The sequence below is a fragment of the Equus asinus genome, chromosome 1, assembly GCF_041296235.1.
Source record: "Equus asinus isolate D_3611 breed Donkey chromosome 1, EquAss-T2T_v2, whole genome shotgun sequence".
Lineage (NCBI taxonomy): Eukaryota > Metazoa > Chordata > Mammalia > Perissodactyla > Equidae > Equus > Equus asinus.
In genome coordinates this window covers 178,166,215-178,183,539 of record NC_091790.1, presented here as the reverse complement: position 1 = coordinate 178,183,539, position 17,325 = coordinate 178,166,215, and the positions used below count along the sequence as shown (strand labels likewise).

At 37.2% G+C, this 17,325-nt stretch overlaps 1 protein-coding gene across 10 annotated transcripts in view; it reads left to right on the top strand.

The window, feature by feature from the left end:
- Positions 1–17,325, top strand: part of CADPS2 (calcium dependent secretion activator 2) — a 496,507-nt gene that overhangs the window by 382,326 nt on the left and 96,856 nt on the right. For 6 of the 10 annotated variants that reach the window (XM_044759360.2, XM_070512660.1, XM_070512643.1 and 3 more), the window contains exons 16-17: positions 3,045–3,168; positions 5,190–5,210. In XM_044759360.2, the coding sequence (XP_044615295.1) occupies positions 3,045–3,168; positions 5,190–5,210 (145 nt within the window). The remainder of the gene's footprint in view (positions 1–3,044; positions 3,169–5,189; positions 5,211–17,325) is intronic. The other 4 variants (XM_044759580.2, XM_044759476.2, XM_070512671.1 and 1 more) reach the window with 1 other exon arrangement.

Genomic DNA, 17,325 nt, shown 5'->3' with positions numbered 1-17,325 from the left:
TCAAACTCCCTATATGCCTCCTTTTCCTCCCTAAAGCCTTTCTGAAGCCTCCCACTGCCGTCCTGTGCTGAGCTCATGGCATCTTTTTGGTATGCCACGGCTTTGGCATCCATTTTTCCCACCTCTTTCTTTCTGTCATGAAGTAAGTATTCTTCTTTTTTTTTTCAGGTGAGTATAATCATCTCTGTTTTTCAGATTTCACGTTTGTCCTTTATTATCTCCCCTGACTTATTTGTACTTCTCCCTGTCATATTCCTCATACCTATGAGTTTTTCATTTAATATTCACAAACATATCATTCCTTTCATTCTTAATTCATCTTAGAATTTATTTCAACTTGTGTAACTTTAAATGAATTCATGAATCATGGAAATTCATTTTCCCGCCAAAAATAAAGAGCAAACAAGATTTCACATCCATGCTAAAAATCATTTATTAATGAAAGTATATATTCTCCACTCCTGTTTTTGTGGCAGATTAGGTTTGAAAGGGAAGTACCATCTTCATCTGTGTCTATAAAACAATTCATAATCTAGTTGGAATCTAACAGTTAAGTGACATGAACAACAACTATTCCTTATCAGTATTAAAAATATTTTTCACTTAGCCGTTAGATTCCAACTAGATTATGAACCGTTTTATAGACACAGATGAAGATGGTACTTCCCTTTCAAACCTAATCTAACGCAAAAAATGAGAGTGATTTGATTATTTTGGTCCTAACTTATTGACTTCAGGTACTTGTCCATTTTGCTGCCAAATGAATTCCAGGTACTACATTGTTTGTTAGCACGTTTATTAAAATCAAAAAATGGAAGACATTATTCAATCATTTAAAGACTGGAGAGGTGAAGGCAGCTAGAACTGACGACTAAAATGACATCTTTGGATTATAGATTGGTTTCATCCAAATATCCCTGTCTTATCCTTGATTACTGTGCATTCAGTGATAGAAATATTATTGTAGTAATTATCTGTTTTATTAGAATTTTTATAATATTAAGAGCTGCATGTAACCCAGGCTTTTCAAAATATTAATTTCATCCTGTTCATTCAGGTAGCAGGGATAAGATAAAATCCTTAAAGAGAGCTTTACTTTTTGGAAGGACGTCCCATCCTGGGTACCTCGTGCAGCTTCTCTGTTCTGGTTTCCATGGTAGTGCTCCCCTCCCCCCCAGCAGGGAAGAGTTAGTAATAGCAGAGATGCCCTCGTGCCCTGGGCTGACAGGTGGCAGGATGAACAGTGACCTTTATTCCAGTTATAGTCACTAATCATGTCTCTGGCTGAGTTGAGAGAGAAATCATAAAGACCATTTTTTCACTTTCATATCTCTGTACTGACATCTTAGAAAAATAAAATCTACACGTGAATTCTTGATACTTACGATGCCTTGAAAGAACATGATGAGAAGGCGTGAAACAGAGGTTGTGTCTCCCTGTTTGAACTTGCAGCCCTTTCTCTGCACTTTGCCAGAAAGGAGGATTCAGTGCCCCTCGCTCCAAATTAAGTGTCCAGCTCCTGGATAATATGAAATATTGCCTGATTTCCACCCTAGGCTCACCTCTGTAACAGACATATGTATTCTAATTTTAACAGCTATGTTTATTATTTAAAAGTTTGTCGCCAAGGGAAAGCCTAATAGTAAAGTTCATGGTTCTGCATGTGGAACAAAATTAATCTTAAATTTAAATTTTGTTAATAATCACATTAGAAATAATAGTGCCTCTTCATGCTTGTATATTTTTTTACTATAAGCAGAAGGACTTTTCTGGCTGCAAAGGGTCTAACGCGCAATACTAATTCAAGTGCCAAATATATGTCAGTGTGTTAAAGATTTTGCTATAAGGGTATGAAGGATAGTTGAATTTGATAAGAAAATTTGTAAGTGATAAAGTTTGCTGTTTTCTAAAGAAACCTTGCCTAACAAAATTAAAAGATGCTGTTAAGGATCTCCAGTGCTTGAATGATTGAATAAATTTGAGATTACAAAATCCTAAGTACCAAGGCTGATCGAAAAAGAATGAAATAATAAAGAATGAAATAAATGAAATGGATGTCTTCATGTTCTTTCAATGTTTCTTTGAAGATAAAACACAGAATAGTATGAACGCTTACAGAAGCGTTCTTCTCTATATTAACATTTTGCATATATTTTATAATTTGAATGTAAGCAAACCAAGAAAAACTGCATTAAATATATGGAAAAATAGTTTGATGGTATAATCAAATCTCTTTGTAATTTTTTTTGTCACTAAAAAAGTTTTAAGGAAAATTATCAGTGAGTCACTATAAAAGTGCTTATAAATATATGCACTTTTTTTAATTAAAAAAAAAGCTTTTTATGTTTTCCTCTTGCCGGTAGTAATATTTTTTAAGGAAAAGTCCAAAAACACATTGTAGGAACACAACAGCAAATGCTCTGTTAATTTTTTTTTTTTAGTTTCAGAAAGTTTCCATGTATTTTAACATTTGATACTCCATTCATTTCACTAAGACAAAGAAATTTTCTCCTCCCTCAACAGATCCTAATTATGAAAATTTAATTAGTGAGAATAGAGGTCTTGGTGTTTTATAGAGCTCAAGAATGAATCTTATTCTTAACCGAATTTTTGTTATTCCTTTCATATATATTGCTCGAAAGATTTAAAGCTTTTAAATTAGGGATGTGCAAAACAAACTTTGTTTATGACTTATCCCAAGGACTATAATCCTGATCTGAAACAGCTGCTCTAATGGTGTCACGGGTCCCTGGAGGAAAAGTGACAGTCACACTGAATGGTGGCTTGGCCTATGGGAGGTTTTGATATGCACAAATGAGGCTTAGACAGGAGGAGCCAAGACTGGAGGATTATGTTCCCAGTTGTGAAGTGCCGACTCATTACTTCCCTTCAGTGTTACCTAGGACCCCTTCCTAGTAATAGGTCTGGAACAATTTGGTAATTTGTTTTCAGAATTTATTTTATACAGTAAATCTCTCCTCCTCTCCCCTCTCTCTCCCTCTCCCTCCTTCTCCTCTCTCCCTCCTCTCTCTCTCTCTCTCTAGGTTTTAATGAAAGATATTGCCACTCCCATACCAGCAGAAGAGGTGAAAAAAGTGGTCAGAAAATGTCTCGAGAAAGCTGCCTTGATCAATTACACTAGACTCACAGAATATGCCAAAATAGAAGGTCAGTGCAGTGAGCAATTGCCGAAGTGGCGGTGAGAGCCAACAGTGCCTATTCACTGAATTTTCTGTGAGCAGTCCTTTCCTCTCCCGAACAAACCTGTGCCGTGGCAAAGGGAACTGTCTCATTAAAATCTCAGCTGGTGCACTGAAGAGCTTTTTCCTATTCATTGCTTTAATATGCCTCCTGGGACTCTGCTTGAATGAAAGACCCAGGATTCATGCTTAAGTTGTCCTTTGTTCTTACTTTGAGTTTTCAAGAAACCAAAAGGTGTTTTCATGGGTTGTATTTTTTGACATCACTGTAAGTATGTCTAACGTTTAAACTATGGGCAGTGTGTTCTTTCCCGATCAGAACAGTGTAGTACTGCATAATTTTATTTTCTGTTCTACAGCGTCACTCAGAGAAGGAGGAAACTTGTTGATTAGTGTAAGGGCTGAAATGAACTGATAGAGTTCCCTGCAACTTTTAATTGCTTGCAATATATTGATACATTTGAAAGATGAGATCTCTTGAGAGGACTGTGCATTTTTTTTCTCTTCAGGTTTTATTCATTAAGGATACTGAGATTTAAGATTTTTAGAAATAAGCAGATTGAAATTTGGGGCAAAGTCACAATATCAGTGTTTATTCAGTCCTTTGATATAATTAAAAGTAATAGAAAGGGCCTCAAATTCTTCTGATTATCATAAAACTGGCTTGTGTAGTATATGTAGCATTAACTTAGGGAGGTAAAAAGTTGCAATGTTAAATACTTATATCTGAAAATAAAAGTAAATCATTCTGTAGGAAAATTTTAGTAACTTAATATAAAATTGTACTTAATTATAAATGTATTAGTTAATATTAAGATAGTTTCATCAAAATTCGAACAATGAAAAAGATTGATTATAATTGGCTATGTTATGTTCTTTTTTTCTCTCCAAATCTGATCAAGCTTTCTAACAAGCATGCGATAACCAACCTCCTGAGTGATTAACAAAAAAGCCATCCCATCACTATGGCAACCAATATTATATCATGAGAGTAACAACATGAAACCTCCTTAGTTACCAGTTTAACATCATTAATTATGGTATCATGTTGTGTTAAAGCAAAAGCAATGAATATTAGATCGTTTGAAGAAAGTGGAAGATAGATTGGCATTCATATTTTGAATACTCATTCAAATAATTTTCATGTTTTGGGAATATTGGGTGTTGTGAACACAGATTGGAAGACTTGATATAAAAATAGGCATGTTGAAACCTTTCAAATCTGGCAAAGAGAAAAAAGTTTGTGGACAACCTAAATAAACACAGTGTTGTTTTATTCAAATGTCATGCACCCTATCCAAAAAGTCTATGAGAATCCTTTTGTTCTTAACTATTTTAGTTAATATTTTTTACCATTACCTCGTCCAAGAATACTGAAAAGATATGCAGTATGTTTCTTTGTTTATCTCTGTTTTTTCTAGTCATAGAGACCTTTTTAATATGTACACATGAAGAACCTTCTTTTATTTTTTGCAGCCTTGGACTTCTTTCATTAACCAGCTAGACAAACATGTTAACATTGCTGATCAGAAAGATGTAGCTATTTTTCTGGATCACACATAAAAACAAGTCTGTGTTAGAGAAAGCCTATAATAGGACCAAATGGACACTGAGCTAGGAACTCTCCCACCTCTTCCCTTTCTGGAGTCACCCTTCTCTTATCTGCAGTCTAGTGTGAGAACATTCTAGAAAACGGATCCTAGAAATCTAGTCAGGTAGGAGTATTGAGCAGTCCCCTTTAGGAAAAACAAAATGCATGCTTATCAGATGAGAAAAATTATGTTTTTCATTATCTCCCCTCCCCCTTTTTTGTATCTTAAAAAATGAAGTGCTTTTGTTTTGTGCTCAGGATCAGACCAAGAACAAAATCAAATTTAAGTTAGAAATAGGAAATGGGCTACTTTTCTTTGCTTGGTTGGCCTTTTACATTATGTGAGCAGTGTGGGTAGAGTTTGCTTTTCTCTTAAATTCTCTTTTCTTATGTTTTAGGCCCCGCAGAAAAGGAAACAGGTAATTCATGTCTGTGCATGCCGTGCAGTTATTTCTAACGTAGTGGTGGTGTGTTGTGACGTTGATAAATAGCCCTCTGCTTTTTGGAGCTCCTGTTAGATCACTTTGACTAAGATACTGAAAATACTTTGACTTTGTTGGAACTATTGCTAATGCTCTGTAGGGAAAATATAGGCCTTTTATCTTTATAAAGGTTCAGCAATATTTTTTTATATGAATTCAAAATACCAGAGGCTGTATTAATGCTGTGCATTATGTTTTAAGCATGGACCCTAATCTTATTTGGAAGCCGTTGCCGATATTTGAAGGACTCTTACAGCTAGAAAAGAGGACCATCTTTCCTTTATCACTCCTGAAAAATAACATAAGAATAAAAAGAATAAATGCTGTTAAATGCAAAGTGAGCAGTTCTTAAGTTTGGAAGTTGTTAATCATAGGAATGAGCAGAAGCTATGAAATCTCATTCTCAAGAAATTGCTGGGAAAGAGTTCTCTGGGTCTCCGAATTTTTAAAGGTTTTGTTTTTTCTTATACTACTTATCACAATTGTAATTAATTTAATTGCACATGCTGATATCTGTGTATTCACTCTCTGCCTCATCTTTGGCCATTTGCAGGCAGAGTCTTTACTGAACTTGTTAACTGTTGTACCCCAGCACTGTGCCACTGACACAAAGCAGGTACTCAGTACTTTGCAGAGAGACAAGAGGTTGGTTGGTTAGTTCCGTCTAAAAACAATGGAGCAAGAGACAAATGACGATCCTTTCTAGTCCTGGTTTTCTCATCGTAGTCAAATTTTGCATGCAATGTTATAGACAAGTTTGCTTGGGTTGTTTTTAACTGAAGGCTTCCATTAAGGGCTCTATTTCTTTTTTTCCTACCTTTTTCAATTCTTTTCCAGCCTTTGACCCCAGAAAGTGTCAGAAACAAAACACTCAGAGCCAGGAAAAGGGGAGAGAACACACCTACAATGATCGCTAAAGTGCACTTTAGAAAAAATGAATTTGGAAAAACCATGACTGCCATCCCCTCTTATGACAGCCCATTGTGATAGCAACAGTCCCATGCTTTTTAACAAACTTTTTCAAAACCTCTTGTGGCATTTTGTTTCCCACAACATTTCTGTTGTGAAAATAGTTTTTATACAGTTTTCAGACAAGAAGTCCAGGGTTGTTAGTGGCTTTCCCACTGCCATCAAGTAAATAGAGTTAGATGTCCTGATCCCCAACCTACGGAGGCCATGCTCCTTCCCCCATGAAATATGGAGGGGTCACAATGCGCCTCATGAAGGATGGGGCAGAGGCGGTTGCCCTGTTCCCATTAAAGAGGTGGGGAGAGGAAAGTTGCTGTCCTCTGTACATTTGACTTCCACCAGATGGAGGGCCTCCCTTCACACGTATGTAACATCCATACCCCTGTTCGACTGCATAGGCTGCTAACTCTAGGAAAAATACTTTTTTAAAAATTAAATGCTTGCAGAGAAAAGAGAAAAAAATCAGTGTAGTCTTAGTAATTTAAGTGGATCGAAGGGAAAGCTAATCTCAATGGAAGAATGTTCTGAAGTAACAGAAGAGAGGTTTTTAAGAAATGCAGTTTTATTCCTTTCATTGCATTTGGTTTCAAGTTAACAGAGTTACCAAGTAAACGTTCTTGGGGGTGCTTTTAAAAGTGAGTAAAAATGAGAATATCGGTTGCATACGTAAGAACTCAAATGCTTGATGAGACTTTCAAACAGTACTCTCTTGAGCATTATAATGATTATCTTCTGGTAGTTTATACCATGTAAAGAGTCAAATTCTGTCCAAGATTTGTCATAATTCTGTCATGTATTGACTGCCTATTGCCCTGGAAGTTTTTTATTTACACTGATTCAATAGTTCCCTAAACAACTCTACAAAATAAATACTTTATAGAAGAGAGAACTGAGACTTTAGACAAAGTTAGTGACTTGCACAAGGTTGTGCTGTTGCTGTTAAAATTCAGCAGACCTGAGATTTGTACCCATGTCTCTCAGACACCAGAGTCCTTCATGCTCTTCCCACTGCCCTGCCTCCAAGGCTGTCTGACTCACAGTAATGGCAATTTTTGATAAACACCTCAGCCACATCACAAAAGGAAGGGTTAATATTTATAGGGTCACTTTTTCCAAAAATAGTGATATTTAGTAATAAGAGCAAACACTTACGTGCCAGGCACTAGTCTAAGCACTTTACATGTATCCATTCATTCCTTCCTTACAACAGTCCTTTATAATAAATAATATTATTGTTCCTTTTTCAGGAAACTGAAGCAGTGGTTCCTAGCTACCAGCCAGTGTCTGGTCTCGTACCTAGTAAGTGGGAGATTAGAACCCACTGTCTGCCTCTTGAGTTGTCTCCTCCTTTTCCTATGTCCTCCTCCCTCCTCTTTCTCAGCAAGCTTCTATAGTTAAATTTGCTCTCAGTTAAAATGCATGGACATTTGAAAGGAAGTCTGGAACAGTGCTGTCAGTGGACATATGATGGAAGCCATATGTGTAACGTAAAATTTTCTAGTAATCACATTAAAGAAAGAAAAATAAACAGGTGAAATTAATTTTAATAATATAGTTTAACCCAATATATTTAAAATATCATCTAAAGTGTATTCAATATAAAAAATTATTAATGAGCTATTTTACCTTATTGTTTCATACAGTGTCTTTGAAATTTGGTGTGTATTTGACTCTCACAGCACATCTCAGTTAAGAGTAGCCCCATTTCAAAAGCTCATTTGCCACATGTGGCTGCTGAATTGGACAGCACAGGTCCCTCGTGTAAGGCTAAGAGTTGGACTCCAGAATGTGAATCTTTTTATTTTTCCCCACACATTTTACAGTGTCAGGCGTTGAAAGTGATTAAAATTTGCAACCTCCCCCCAACTCAGAGCATCTCTCCCTCTTCTCTGCTTTATTTTTCTCTATAGCACTTATGATCTAACATATGATACAGTTCGTTCATCCTATTATTGTTCTAGAATATTAGCCCCACAAGGGCAGGGCTTTTGTATTTTAATAACTGCTATATCTCCAGTACTGAGAAAAGTGCCTGGTGCATATTTGGTGCTCAGTAACTATTTATTGAATAAACCAATGAATTTATGGTACAGGGAGTGATCAGACTGTTTATAGCAGAGAGAACATCTGTAAACCGGCAAGCTGGCTTGCAACAGGTCATTCAAACCAATCACTGAGAAATTAACAATATAGAGCAAAAAATGAACATTTAAAAATTACAAGATTGGAAAAATTAAACTAGAATTTCATGCCCTTATCATGGGGTGAGGGGCAAGGAGGCATTAGGTCTGGATCACAGAAGCCAAAGGTTGTAGATAGGAAACTAACCTGTTTCAGTTGTTTCTGTAATTCAGCATGATGCTCAGTTTTCACTCAGTTCTCTTCCATTCTTGGGAATTCTTCACACTCTCCATTGGCAGCACAAATTTACGAAATAAAGGGATTTTACAACTTTGTAATAGATGAAATAAAACAAATGACCTCTCTCTAAATGCCTCCTTTCCTTCTTGGGAATTATTTGCATTTTGAGATCTTGAAAACAGTTCATTTTGAGATCTTAAATTTCTAGAAAGCTATATTTTTTAAATTCTAAGAAATGTTTGAGATTTGTGCTGTTACAAAATCAACTCGTTTTCTTCTTTGGTTTAATTTTATCACTACCTATACTTTGTACGTAATAATAAGATCCATTCTCTGTATAATCTAAGGTTCAAAAATAATACTGAAACTTCATTTTCCAAATTGTTTTTTAATCACATACCTTATTGATGCAAATTAGCTGTTATTTTTACAGAAGAAACCGTTCTTTAATTCAAGGAATTTCTTATAGACAAGAACAACAATAATACATCTCATAACAGCCCTTGCTTTCTCCTGAAACTACGTATCATACTGTGACTTACGATAAAAGAGGGGAGACCCTCCCTAGAGCTTGCCTTGACCTGAGATCTCTTGCCTAGTTTTGGCACCTAGGCTGATTGCAAATCTGGAACCATAGAGGCGCCTTGGACAAAAGGTAGCGTGGGATGAGCAGGCAGAGACTTTGTGCTGAGCATCTCTCTGGCCCTCCTGTTGCCAGGTTCCCAGGTCTAACCCCAGTGCTCTAATTTTCAGAGTCTCGGTTGAACGGGATAGTGATGCTTTCCCCGAGGGCTGCGCTGCTTGCTCTCTCTGAGAGAAGGTGTTGCACTGTGGCAGTCCTGACGTCATGAGGGTGTGTTTGCCACCTGGGTGGCATTTTAATTTAGCACTCCATTGTCAGAGTGTAGCGATAAATAATAAATAAATAAAATCTGTTCCGCTTAAGGGCGTGTGTGTATAGAAATGAGTATATATGAAAAACTGCACACCTTTTTGGATAGTGTGGCATGGATGCAGGGACCTTGGCCTAAAAGTAAAATCTTGGTGACCATTTCTGCTTCTGAGTCAAATTGTGTTTTATTTTAGAATTTTTGAGAAAATAACACAAATCTGTAAAAAAAATTTTAGTTTTTAAAGCAATATGTGTATGTGTAGTAAGAAGTCCTTGCTTGAGCTACAGTGATTTTGTATCTAAGATCATCTGGATAGAGACTAAATTAAAATTTATTTTTGCCCTATATATAAAGAAAAGTTGTGGGTATTTTTCAAGTGGTCAATGAATTATTTAAATCTCCCAAGAAAGTAAATTTTTTCTGATAGCCATAAATTACTTTGATTTCCATCGTCTAATATGATACAATTGAAATGTTAATTTTAAACTATTCTTATCAGTACGTTCTCATCAACATATTGAATTAGATGGCATTAACACCACTTCTTTGCCCCACCATTAGCTTTACTCTATGTAGTGCACACCAGAAAGTGGTAAGACTGTGTTCCCTTTTAAGTACTATGCAAATGATATGAATTCACTTTGGCCTTTTCCACATCTGATCTGGAGAAAATGTGGATTTCTAGTAGGTTTACTTGCCTCAGCTTTTCTCCCAACAACTCACAAGCCACTCAGGATAACAACCCCGCACTACATAGTTGGTGCTCACACCAATTACCTCATGATAATGTTGACAGATTAATTCCTATGTAGCAAAGATGTTTTGGGGGCATAGTAAGGATGAGTTGCAGGGATTCTTGACTAGAAGCGGCAGACAAAGACATTCTTTGCTTACGTCTGACGGTGCTTTAAAGCTCTGTGTGTACCTCCAGGTAACTTTAGACAGGAAGTGTCCTGTGCAGTTGCACAGTAGCTCTTTGCCTACTCAGGTAACCAACCAACTGAGCGAACAGTCCAATGAGGACATGAGGAGCACCCTTGTGCACCAGTGGCAGCATGATGGGAGTGCTTGCAAGCCCTCAGTTCCTCTGCGCTCCCTATTTACCGCCAGCTTCAGTGACCAAAGGGAAGGACAAGAGTTCTGTCAACTCCAGACAAACCATGAAGACATGTAAGGACACAGAGCTCACTCTCCTCCAAAACTGACTCTGAGTCTGCATTCCTTTAACATCCTTCCTGTTTTAACTGAGTTTAATTCTCAGAAAGCAGTAGTATGTGTTACTCTGTGTAAAACAACTGCTGGCAGCTCTGTCACGCTGCCCTCTGGTTTGGGCCTTCCATCCTTTTTATCGGATTTAATATTGCCAACACAGAGTGATGTGTCATGCCTCTGCTGAGGTGTTCTGTGACCTAAAGGAGCAGCACCTTTCCTTGATCCACAGTCTCTTTGTCAGTGAGTCATCCATCCTTTCCCTCCTTTTTTATTTTTGCACTGTGTGTTATAACAAATAAGGACCATCTCAGTCAGGGATGGTCATAGCTAACCCCGTATATGAAAATGAAAACGTGATTCCATCTTAAACACTGTTCTCTTTGCAAGTCAGGCTGTCATAGGGACTTGATCTTAAGTTTAAATGATACCTAACTTAGAGTATTTCAGGGCAGTCGCTTCCTTTCAACCTTGTAAGCATAGTAAGCCTCAGCTTTCCAGCTCTATATCTACAGACTTATCGGCATCTACACCAACCCGAGTCTGCTGTTCTCGAGCATCAGGGGGTGAGTTATCCCCCATGATATTGACCCCAATTCCACCTCCCTCTTTCTGGATGAATTTTACTCCATCCTCTCTCCCTTCTTTTTTCTGTGGCTTGTTCTTCTGTCTTTCTACATATTTCCCTTCGATCTATAACCATGGTGTCCCCCCCAAAAGAATGCCTTATCCTGAGCTGTGCACCTCCTTCCAGCTGCCATCCAAAAAGCAATATGTACACTCACCATCATTTCATTCATCTTCACTTCTCTGCTCAAAGAAGTTTGGTTTCCAATCTCACAAATCTATCAGGTGGCGAGTTACACTAGCCTGGAGTATGGCTGGCCAGACAGAGTAGAAGACAGGAAAACTTTTAAATTCTGCTATTGCCTCTCCCTTGCGTTTCCTTGAGACAATCAATTTCCTACCTTTTACCATTGGAATTGGTGGCAGTAGGCCAGGTGCCAGTATCTGCGGTATTATCCAGACAGAGCCACAGCTGTGCTGTAGTGAGATGTTGATGAAAACAGGAATGGGCTGAGCCACCCTCAGGCAGTCACCCCTCTACTCCTCTGCATCCAAACCCTCTAGCCTAGTGAATTACAACCTAAGGACACTGTTGGCCAAGTGCTCCTGCTGCTTGGAATCTAACAGAGTAATGGTGAATCCCTGTCCATAGGAGTTGCTTAATGGATTAGTAGCAAAAGGAAATTATCCCCTTTCATCCTATATTACCTGGGACTCTCTACTCAGAAGTTGAAGCTTCTCTCTCCTCAAAGTCCCTGCAAAGGACACAGAGGGCCTGCCCACCATCCTGTTCTCAGTACCTCCAAATGATCATGAGGTCTCAATCCAAAATAACTACACTCCTGGGGAGTGCAGCCCTTAGTAAAGACAATAAGCTAAGTGGTATGTACCATCTGGAACTGATGGAGCAGGAATTTAAATACAGCATAATGTTCTCAAGGGGATATAGGAAAATGCTAGCAATATGATGCAGGAACAAGTCATGAAAAACAAAGTGGAAATATTGGGTATGAAAATAATATGGTTGTAAGATAGGCTACAGGATGAATACAGCTGAAGAAATTGTTAGTGACCTGGAAGATCAGAATGAGGGCAGAAGGAAAGGAGAAAGATGTAGGTAATATAAAGGAAAGCTGAGTGATACAGAGAATAGAAAAAAAAATAGAGTAAGATAGACATCCACCAGAATGATGAAGAAAAAAGATACAGATAAATACAGTATGAAAGAAAAATAACTAGAGGTGCAAGAGACATAGAAAATAAAAGAGTATCATAAGCAAATACAAAAATTGAAGGTCTAGATGAAATTGATACATTTCTTGAAAAACTGTATATTGGTATAACCAGCACAAGAAATGAAACTTGGATAAGCCAATAAGTTTTAAACAAATTGAAATAGTTCTCAAAGACCTCTCACCCCCAAGTCCCTAAGCATGGTTGGTTTTGGAGCTGAGTTCTACCAAACTTTTAAGGAACAGATAACTCCTATCAAAATATTCAATAAAATAAGAGATGAGTGAAAGCTGCCCAGTTCATTTCATGAAGCAAATATAATCTTGATTCCTAAACCTGATAAAGACAGTAGAACAAAAGAGAATTATTATAGGCCCATTTCATTGTGAGCATTTATGCAAAAATTCCTAAACATATATTAGCTCAACATCCAACTGTGTATTGGGAAACTAATACATCACAATCAATGGAGTTTATCCCAGGAATGTAAAAGTGGTTCAACATCAGAAAACTAACAAACTAACAGCAAAATCATGATCTCAATAGATGTTAGGGAAAAAAAGTTAAATACTCATATATGATCAAAAATTATACTGATAGCATCCTAGAAAGACATCCTCTACTTTATAAAACCCATATAGAAAAAAACCTACAGCAAATATTTTATGTAATGAAGAAGGTTTAGAGGCATTCCCACTAGGATTAGGAACAGGACAATTTATACCCTACCATTGTCACCGTACTGAGAGTCTTGAATAACATAAAAGGAATGAAAAAAAGGAAAAGAATGGAAAGAGGGGAGATAAAAACCATCATTGCAGATGAAATGACTGTCTCCCTAGAAAATTCAACAGACTCTAAATAGAACCTATTAGATACAACTGTTCCAGAAGGTCACCAGATGTAAAGTTCACCTGCTAAAATCAATACCCTTTCTCCCTTTCTCTACACTCGTGGTTCTTAAACTTTTTAGCCTCAGGACCCATTACACTCTTAAAAATTAATGCAGATCCCAAAGAGGTTTCGTTTAGGTGGGTTATATTTACTACACTAGAAATAAAACTGAGAAATTTATAAAATATTATTTAAAAATAACAGTGATAAATCCATTACCTGTCAACATAAAATACTTTCATGAAAAAGAATTGCTGCACATCTCTTTAATGGCTGCCTTGAAGACAGTTGGATTCTCTTGTGCTTTTTCATTAAGTCTGTATTATTTTGGTTGATGTATATGAAAAACAAATCTGGACTCATTCTGATATGTAGTTGGAAAAGGGAGCAATGTTTTAATAGACTTTTCAGAAAATTGTGGTTCTTCTTCTATGATGCTACACCAAAACTCAACAAGTGATAGTTTCTTACAAGTTAATTGCAATGTGGAATCTGACATCATACCAATGAACTTTTCATACTATTACATTAAATTCAATTGGTTCATCATGCACTTTGAATAGATCTTTCACCATGAATGATTTTTTAACACCATGTACTGATCGTTTGGAAAATATTGGTCCACTGAGTTATGATCTTCTTAGTGTTAATGAGTATTATTATATAATATCAAAAAGTCATCCTCATTAATATCACCCTGTCTCATCAGAAGTCTTTAAAGTCTTAGAACGCTGTCAAACTCATGATACATCCAAGTTTTCTAAAATTCTAGTTTTCCTTGAAAGCTCTAATGTTATCATTGGCAATAAATGCTGTCTGTTTTTTTTCTTAAAGTGGCAGATTACTTCATTTTTTGGAAAACATCTGCCAAATATCCAAGGCTGAACAACCATACTTTGTAAGTAGTCTTTTCAACTAAAAATGGTCCTCTGTGGAAAAAAAAAGTTCGGCCCTAGACTCAAACAAGCACACAAATGCTTTTCCTCTAGACAATCACTGTACTTCAGTAGGCAGAGGGCTTTATACCAACTTCTCAGGTTGTCGTGGATGATATTTAAAAATGTATGCTCAAGGGCAGAGATTTGATAAAATGAATAATTCTTACAATTTCAGCAAGGGCATTTTATGTAAAAGTGGCTTTTTTTTTCTTGAGTGCATGGTGGTAGAGAACACAGTGACGAGTATGATTTAGCACCACGGCGTTGATTCATGCTGAGGCAACAGTGGGTTACCCCCTATTGCTTTTGCACTGTCAGTGTAAATATCGAAAGAGTTAAAAAGGCAAAAACATTTTGGTATTACTATGAAAATAGTTTTGACCTTGCAGATTCCCAAAAGGTCCTGGAGATCCCCAGTGGACCGCTACTCCGCAACATCAGTCGACTAGCCAAAAAACGTAAACCAAAAAAGTACTTTTCACAGTGACAACCAAACTGTAAGGCATGCAGGAATTAACTTTGCCAAAAGCATGCAAAACTTCCTAGACCTCTAAAGAAAATTTTGTAACTCAAAGGTCATAGAGAGTAATCTAAATAAGTGTAGACATGGTCCATGCTCTTAAGAGGAATGATTTGATAGTATAATATATAAACTTTTCGCCCAAATTTATCTGTAAATTTACTGTAGTGTCCTTTAGAATTCCAAGGTTTGGTTTTTTTTTTTGAAGAACTTGATAAATTTACTTTAAAGTTTAAATAGAAGAGTAAAGGGTACTGAATAACTAAGTCAATTTAAGAAAAAGAGTATGGAGACTTGCCTTGCCACGTACTAAGACAAATTACAAAACCATCACCAAAGCTGGTGAGTAGGAACATAGAGGCAGGCTCATGTATAAACGGGAGCCTGTTGTGCTTCATCCATAACAAAGTGAGTGGGACCATAGATCAGTGGGGAAAGGAAAGGCTGGCTCAGATGATCTTAGAAGGGCTTACTAATGGATAAAAATAAATGGAATCCCTCTCTGATAGAAATATGGTCTCCGGAGAGATCACAGACCTCAGTGTGATGAAGAAAATATACACCACTATGAATTTAGTATTTCTCTTTATTGTAACTATCCCAAAGTAATGATTTTTACCTTTCAATTCCTCAATGATTTTCCAAGTTTATTATGTATTTGAGCTGAAACAAAGTTGTTTTAACTTTCTTATAAGAAATGGGATATTCCATTTCAGTTAGTTCATTTTCTACATGGAACTGTCAGCCACCTATTTATGCTTCAAAAAAATACTTTCACACTGTGAAACGATGCCATGAAAGCTCCAGGAATCATTGATTCATAAAGTTTCCAAAGAAAGAAGATTCCTAAAATAATAGGCGGTAACTGCACAAGATAGTGCGCCAGGAGTACTTAATTGTCTATATCCCAGATTCCCCAGCATCTGGGAAAATTACCTTATATTCTTCCAAAAGCTTCTCTTTGGTGGATATTTGCTTTCTGTAAAAATTCTTAGCAAGAACATAAGCACCTCCTGAGAAAACAGAACATTTATGTAATGCGCTCTTGGATGTGGTGGCTACTGGGAGTTAGGCCCTCAGCCGTGATCTGTGACACTCTGAGCAGCTCTCGCTAGCGTCTTATCTCCTTCCTCTGAAGATGCGTGGAAATCTCATTACAAGTGTTCAACACCTGTTCCCTAAAAGGTCTGAAAAAGGGTGTCAGTTTACTCAGCTCACTTGACAGTGTGTCATGTCTTTGTTGTGGGTTTTTTTAATATGGACTGTGATTCACAGATAGATGGAGTCTTGAAATAGCAAGCTTTCTTCCTTTCATGAGCAATTTTGTAGAATTTATCATTCTCCAAATCCAGAGTTTGAAACTAACTGATTGACAACCCTCTCGTTTATTTACTAACATGTGTCAACAGGTAAACCAAGTGACATATAGCAGTGTGGCTCCTGCAGCACCTTGTTAATCCGAGTAGTTTAGATGTATTAAAAAGTCTCCTCCAATTGCACAAAACCAGGGTAATGCAAACTGACAGATTTCACCTCTTTATTTCTCAACAGAGTTTGGAAGTACTTAAAGCCCAGACAGATGAATGGTTTTGGAAATTAGAGGGATTTCATTACTTGCAGGCCATAACTAAGTGGCCATATAGCTTCAAGTACTAAATTAAAAGGCCTAATCGAAGCATTTGTAATGCCAGATTTTTTTCTTTTTTAATTTCAGAAGGGAAACCTATAAAATATCCCTGAGGTATCAGTACTTAGACACACATTCACAGTGGCTGGCAGACCCAGGACGTTAAAACTGTGGAAATATTCAAGATGCCACTAAGCTCCACCCTACTCTCTCTATTTAGTCTTTACGCTTATCCAGCTAAGAGACTTTCTCCAAATCTTATCAAGTATATTATCACCACTAATGCATGAGTTGGCTGCCCTAACAGATCTTGATTATGTGTCAAAGGAAACGAAGACATACATACAAGACATCAAGATCTTTTAACTAATTTCTTAGCACCCAGGGTTACAAATCTTTTCAGATTATATCTTTCACATTGTGCTTGCTGTGTCCAGGAAACTTCTCTTTCCTTCTCCTTCAGCTTGCCTCCCAGCTGGCAAGCCTCTGGACTCCCTTTGACCTTCCTTATTGCCCACTCCTGAGCAGACCAGCTTCACCCCCCACGGCCTCCCTGGATCCTGCCTTGCCTAATGCCCCATTGTTCAGAGACAGGTTTTCTCCTTGAGAATGGGGAAAAGTTTAAGGGACGGGAGGAGGATGTGAGTGTGGAGGTGTGGTAGTACTTCTCTTCTGCATGAATGTAACAAATGACCGTGGAAAGGCTGTTTTAAGTAAATAGAAAACAAGAAGGACTAAGCATGAAATTTAAGATGCTATTGATGTTAATTACATGATAACTTAGTATTGGCATGGCAGTTACTATAGTTGAGGTTGTTCTTGTGGTTTTCAATTTCTGAAT